At 33.7% G+C, this 7,500-nt stretch overlaps 1 protein-coding gene across 2 annotated transcripts; it reads left to right on the forward strand.

Moving 5' to 3' along the window:
• Nucleotides 1-636: 636 nt before the first annotated feature.
• LOC125037138 (protein AAR2 homolog) lies at nucleotides 637-6,846 on the forward strand. Of its 2 annotated transcripts, none has more exons than XM_047630168.1 (7): nucleotides 637-729; nucleotides 1,082-1,264; nucleotides 2,533-2,645; nucleotides 2,828-2,983; nucleotides 3,940-4,333; nucleotides 4,546-4,729; nucleotides 4,933-6,846. In XM_047630168.1, exons 2-7 carry the CDS (start codon nucleotides 1,098-1,100, stop codon nucleotides 5,149-5,151), a joined length of 1,233 nt encoding a protein of 410 aa, XP_047486124.1. In that variant the 5' UTR covers nucleotides 637-729; nucleotides 1,082-1,097; the 3' UTR covers nucleotides 5,152-6,846. The 2 variants fall into 2 exon arrangements, with proteins under 2 accessions (XP_047486124.1, XP_047486125.1); XM_047630169.1 differs by having other exon boundaries at nucleotides 2,831-2,983.
• The last annotated feature ends 654 nt before the right edge of the window (nucleotides 6,847-7,500 follow it).

Genomic DNA, 7,500 nt, shown 5'->3' on the forward strand with positions numbered 1-7,500 from the left:
AAAGAGGGGGGAGGAGAGACAGTTAGACACAGACAGACAGGGACAGAGACAAAAACAGAAACAGAGAATGTGTCAGAAGCTAAAGCAGAGAGAGAGACAGATAGAGAGAGGGGGGGGGGGGAGACAGAAAGACAGACAGAGAAGAGAAAAAGAGAGAGGGGAGGCGAGAGAGAGGGGGGGAGGAGAAGAGACATCGCAGTTAAATGGAGTAAGAGCATAGAAATACTTTCATCGATCTTAACATCAAAAAGAACATGGATTGTTGTTTAAATTGGATGTGATACATTTTGTTTCGTCAGTCTTGTTTATATGTCAACATTACTTCTTTATGTTATTTCTCACATATAATTTACAACCTCTAGAGAGGGATAAAATGAATGATAAAACGAAGAGTAAAAATGAGTGTTAGTGTATCATTATAATATTTAAATAGAAGAAAAAGTAAGGGAATGTGCTCAAGACAAATTGGTTGGCCGAAAATATTTCTCGAATTACATACTTGTCAAAAAAAAAATAAACTGTTCCAAATGATTCAAGTTCACCTGAAGAATATCCATGTGAGGAGCATCTACATGAGATTATTATATGAGGAGCATCCGCAGGAGATTACCGAGGAAAACGTTTTGTCCGGTTTTGCGATCCCGTAAAAACGTTAGTAAACAAGAAAACAACAGAAAACGTTTAAACATCAACACAGCGTGAGAGTGGAAACATTTAGGTGTTATTCAGGTAATTGTTTTTATTTTATCTTTTCTGGAGAGTAACATTATTTTCTAGAATACATTAGGGCTCTGATTTGCTAGTAGGAAGATGTAGATTTCGTGGTATTGGTGTTATAAGCTGGTGAGTGAGGAGAGTAAATGAAATATGAGATTTGTTATAGACGCTTCATTATGGAATTAGTACAGCATCATGGCATTGCATTTAGACTAAACTTTATAACTAAAGGAACATGCAGATTATAGTAGGCACATTCTACAAAAATGATGAAACTATCGCCATTATATAACAATACAAAGTATATCATATATCGTGTATTGCACACATATTGTTATTAACTATTACGTTCCATCATCTACAGTAGGCACAGAGCAACTATGGACCAACAGACAGCAAGGCTCATGTTTGAGGAAGGCGGCACGCTCGTCCTCCTCGGAATGCCTTATGGGACAGAATTTGGCATTGACATGAACTCGTGGAATATTGCAGAGAAATTCAAGGGCGTGAAGATGATACCGCCGGGTTTACATTTTATCTATTACAGGTTTGTGCTGTGTGGTTGCTTGCTGTCGTTTCATTTTGTGTCTTTCTGTCGGTCTGTTCTCTTATCATTTCTTTTACAACTTTCTTTCTGTTCTAGTTTTTCTTATTTTGACTTAATGTTGAATGGAGTAGGAAAGTATGCAAGTATGAAAGGCAAAGCCAACAGAAGGGACCTAAACCAGGCTTCATTATATTTATTGTTCATTAATAGGATATACTCAAATAATGCACAACACACCTTTTAGCAATAAAACAAAGACCAACAAATCTCTACCATGTATATCTGAGGAAGATGACTGGTTTCTTTTTTGGCAGTAAATTGCCAGGGAGGTCAGCAAGCTCTTTCTTGCCAAAATTTGCATGAGACAGGTCTGTTGGGTATTGAGGAAACAAATAACTTTATAGCCAGTGTGTTGATAGTTTTTTTTTTTTTTTTTGTTATTATTATTATTATTATTATTATTATTATTATTATTAATGATACAGGTTTCTAGATTTTCCATTAATGTTTTTGCAGTCCAGTTTTGGGTGAAAACTAAGGCTTGATACTTCCTGTTCCAGTCTTTAAATACTTATTATGTTTGCCATTTATCTCATCTAAGCAGTCCTAGCCTTTCAGTTTTTGTTTGATTAGCATTATCTGATCGCCCTTTACATTTAACCCCATCCCCTTTTACAAATCCCCACCGAATTCCATTTGTTCCCCTTCTATACTCTTTTCTCTATCATTCTATCCTACAGCATTCTGCAACCTTTGACATCTAACATATCTTATCCTAATCATTAACTCGTTTCCACCCTTTTCACCACGATAGTTTACCATAGTCCTATATGACCTTTGATGTTTAGTACATAAACTTCTTTTAACCATTAACCATTAACCATCATCATATATTTTCCACATGATTTAAGTCTGGTTGTGATATTTTATATGTCAAATATGATACTGTTAAATGCATGTATAATGTTTGGTGTGATAGCGTCCTGTGATTGTTTCAAAAGCATGATGATAATCAAAAACATATAGCCCTTGTTGAATCTCCACTTCTCTAAAGCTGCTAATGAAATTTGATGCCGGGAAAGGTTTCTCTAAGTTAATTATAATTTTTTTAAATAAGTATAAAAAAAAAAAAATGTTATGCAGGTATGTGCCTGTATGTGTATGCTTGTATTTGTGAATGACTTATTGTGTGCGATTTTTATCCAATTTTTTTTGTTATTTGGTACATTCTTCTTACCACATTACAACCTCTTTCTGCTCCCTTAAAGTGCTGTGAACCGCGAGGGAGACACAGCACCAAGAACAGGTTTCTTCCATGTGTTCAAGCAGAGGGAGGTCTTAGTCAGGCATTACGACCCAGCCACTGAGGATCTCAAGCCAGGTGAGTGTAGTGTGGAATGGGATTTTGCAAAATATTAACAACAACAACTTTGAAGGTGACACATAATCATACTCTTTAACTGAATCAGCTATTTTGATTTTTTGTTTTTAATTATTATTATTATTATTATTATTATCATTATCATTATCATTATCATTATCATTATCATTATTAATTAAAAGCAGACACCGATGAGGAAGAGGCAGCCAGAATCCGCTCCAACCTGCGCAATCTCGACCGCAACCTCGGTGCTTACCCCATAGAATCGTGGAAGAAGTGGGTTTCTCTGTCCCAGCATGTCAGTCCAGCAGAATTATATAGGATGGAGCCCATCTCTGGTAAGAATTTAGACTCCAGGTTTGAATTTTTTTTGCTGTTTTTAATCAGCATGTTTTCTCATTTCTTTTCTTTTCCTTTTCATTATTATTGTAATTACTATTGTTAATATTAATATTATTATTATTATTATTATTATTATTGTTATTAATATTAATAATATATTGATATTATTATTATTAATATTATTATAATTTTATGTGTAAATATTCTTCCCCCTCCTTCCTTGCATCTTTAGAGGGGATGGATTAATTACGCTTGCCTGTCTACTTTGTTCCCTTTAGTCCTTCTCTTTCTCCTTTGATGTTTTCTTTTATCTCTTCTTGTCTCCTTGCTTCTCTTCCTCTATCATTTGATTTTTCTTCTTCTCATCCTCCCTGTTCTCGTCATAAATGGAGTATTTATGTAATGTAGTAATTATACTTTTTATTATTTAATATAACATTTTGTTATATGCTTGTACATAGAATAATAGTCATGTATAATGTTATGGTAGTACGACAAGATATAACATTGCAAGGGAGGAATTCATAAAATTTGTATTAGTATTACGGTTGCTATTGTGTATATGCTTCTTGTTATAATTTTTTTAATTATTTTTATTTTTATTATTATTAATATAGTTGTTATTATTATCATCATCATTTAATTCACCTTATTACTATTAGCTATTATTATTTTTATCATTATTTTTACTACAGTGTTCCTCTTCATTAGCATTAGCATTATCAATATTACTTCTTTCAGTTTATCTCTTTCATACAGGTCATCCCGTTTTCCTTCTCCATCAGCACAGATCTCACATATATTAATCCTCTACCCTAGCCTCCCTACTTCCTCCCACATATTATTTTACTAATTTTCCTCATTTTTGTTTCACTTGCCTTGCCAAACCCCTCCTCCTCTATCACCCTTCTTTCCGCATTTCCTTATTATGATTAGCTTCCCTTTCACACAGGCAAGATCTGCTCCGTGCCCGAATTAATCCATCAGATCAGTCCATCCGAGGAAGAGGACATGGCTACCTCCCCCTCGACCTCCGGCAAGTCCTCTGCAGGAGTATTTAGCAACCATTCCTACCTAAAGGACCCCGACAAGGGGACCCAAAGCCTGGGGCAGGACGACAAGATCGTTCAGATAACAGAGTACAGTGACTCAGCTGAAACGGAAGGTTCGGCCCCTAAGAAAAAGTTGCCCGCTCTTCCCAACATGGTACAGAAGCCAGGTACTGAGATGCGTTTCAGTAAGTTCCCAGCACGACCATATCGCGAGGGGGCAACGCCCAGTGAGATAACACGATACAGCCTTGACTCTTCTTATACCATTGGTCAGATGGTTGAGGGTATTGAGAAGTAAGTAAGTCAGTCTCTATCTCCTTTCATCTCCTCTCCTCTCCTCTCCTCTCCAAATGCTGATATAATTATGACTGTTACTTCAGTATTTTTAAATAAAAAAAAATTTGTAAATGTATTTTGAGATTAAACAGACAGACAAGAGTATACACATACGCATGTATTCAATGACTCTTCTCCCTCTCCTGAATTTACCCTATTTCCACCCTCAGGCCAGAGAGTCTGCTCGCGGAATTGCAACTGGCTTTCGTCTGCTTCCTCGTTGGCCAAGTGTGGGAAGGCTGGGAACACTGGCGCAAGTTAGTGCTGGCACTGTGTAGTGCAGAGGAATTCATTTGCCAGAACCCAGCCTTGTATGAGAAGTTCCTCTCTGCACTTCACTTTCAGGTTCATGAGGTATGTGATGGAAATTAAATTACTTCACGTAAATTTTTATCTATTTATATTGGATATAGCTTATATCATATGATTTATGACTTCTCTTTGTTTATGTTGCACATCAGTATTCTTATTGTCCTATTTCATTTTGGAAATATAAATTGATCATATTGAGCATAGCTATTCATTAGTAAACCAATTAAATTCTCTTTCATTTCCAGGTACCTGAAGATCTCTTTGTCGACATAGTAGAAAGCAACAACTTTCTGGCATCGGCATTGACATCTCTGTTCGCAAACGTCAGCGACAACAGCGAGAGCCTCCCAGCCTCCTTAGTGACAAAGGCTCGCAAGTTTAAGACTCATATCTCGAACAAATTCAAGTGGAATCTTACAATCGAAGATGATGGGGAAGATGCACCTGTTGTTGTTGAGATGTGAATGTTATTGCAATTATACTACATTCTGTTTTGTATATGTGTTCCTAATGTAGGAATAAAGGAATGATAATCTAAGATCTTGTTAATGATTTTGGAGCTCCTGTAATAGTACAGCTGACTAACTGATGTTTTTATCAAGACAATTCTAGATTATAATCCTTATCATAAGTCTAGATCATATTAATGTGGATATGGCATGCAACGATAGGAATGCCTGCTTTATGTGATAATTTGATATTCATTTCAAAAAGGAATACCAAATGTTCTTACTGGTCTTTTCTGATCTTCTTTTCATAAAGATTCATAAACCAGTATAACTCGAGGAAAATCTAGCAACTGTAATACAACCATAAATAATAATTTCAAAATTATTTAACAATTCAATTTCAAATATATGCCAGGTTTTACAAGAGAAGGAAGAAACAGGTTAAAAGTATATCAAGGGTAGTAAAAGTCATTTTTTCACTCCAGTACTCATTGTTCAGTAAAAGAATAAAAATAAAAGGAATTTCTTTTCAAAAGTATCACAAGAGAAACTGCAAATACATTAATGCATAAATAAAACCAGTTAAGAATACCTTGGCCTATGGTCAATATATGTCATAAGTGCAGACTACTATTAACAGATAATACATATGTTGCTGAAGGTGTTAAATACCATATATATTCACATCAAATACAATACCTCTATAATTTAATTTTCCCTTTTTAAAAATAAATAATAATAATAATAATAATAAAAGGTATATAACGTAAATAAATTTAATGAATGTTACATAATTCTTTTTTTATTACAGTACATGAAGTAAGAAAGAAACACATTTGACGTTTCATTTATTGTTCAGTGTTATCATCAAACTATTCAAATCACCTTTGTTTAAATCAGACCTTGCCTAACATTTTTTAATTCTTATATTTGGTATTTCATTAGCCAGAAAAAAAAAATCAAATAGAACGTAACACTTAAACATTTTTATTCACAATGACAGTACCCTTCTTATCAAATACTTTATAAAATCTGTATCATCCCACACCTGCAAAATTATGACATGATATTATGCTGCATCTGATCAAGAAGAATCAAATAAAAAATATATATATTTGTGCACAGGTCAAGAAAAGGGAGTAAAGTGCTATCACTCAAAACAACATATTTGGTGCAGTGCAATATATACTTAACCTATGGAATATTACTTGAGACTAGGTAAAAGTCTCCTTCTCATTCAAGGGTACAACCTAATTTAAGTCATATAAAGTTTATAAATAATTTGAATATTCTATGGAGTTTATATAGGTCACAAATAAATATTTTTAAGGCAAAGAAAAAGAGGATGTTCCTTGTAATGAAAAATAAATAAGTAATCAGTAATAATAACTGTATAAAAACCTTTAGAATATTTGACAGTTTAAAAGAAAAAAAAAAAAATCCTCTTCATTACAATTAAAATTTATATTTCTTAAGGCACTCTTTCATAGCCCCCCCAAAAAAAATCCATAGCAAAGAGACACGTTTATATATATGCATGTTGAGATCATGAGTGACAAATATGAAATAAAGAGGGTTGTCACATAACTAATAAGAAATAACTTGTGGACGATATCATTACATCTCTAAGAATCTGATTTAGTCGAGTTACCTCCTATCGTAAAAAAAATGTAGTGAAGAGAAACCTGCCATTAAAACAACAAAAGGATATTGTATTTAGCTTATTTTCCTTTTACTCCCACAACTGCTAGAGCAATATACTTCTGAAATATCTGTTGACAAAAATAAACATATAAACAGACAAAAACTGGATAAACAGATGACCATTACTACAGTTTTATCCTTGAACCAACTTTCAGACCCCCAGAGTATCAAGATTCCTCTCAGAATCAAAAATGGTGCAAGGGAAACATCCTAAATTTGAAATTTGAAAATAGAAGAAAAAAAAAAGTCTAAGTAAGACTTATTACAGTCTTATGGCACAATGTGGAGTAAAAATGCTAGAGTGAAAACAAGAATTCATGAAATCATTTGTGATTCTTGTATTAAACATATAAAAAAATAATAGTTTGTGAAATTATTGTCACACACTTTTCTCCCTCTCACTTACTGGAATGTTTTTTGCATTTCTTTAGTACAATTTCAAGCATAACTTACACCAAATTATAATCCAATATGTAAAGAACTGTTGCCTCATACAAAACAACTTTGCACAGAAAACAATTCCGGAATGCATTTCTGAAAATAATTTCACTAATGCCTTAAAAACGACAGTATCAGTCATATCCTGCTTTTTCATATTGACTCCTAATGAGATGAATCCTCCCGTCAATACAAGTCTTATTATTTCCTTAGATATGAGAA

Source organism: Penaeus chinensis, chromosome 22, assembly GCF_019202785.1.
Source record: "Penaeus chinensis breed Huanghai No. 1 chromosome 22, ASM1920278v2, whole genome shotgun sequence".
NCBI lineage: Eukaryota > Metazoa > Arthropoda > Malacostraca > Decapoda > Penaeidae > Penaeus > Penaeus chinensis.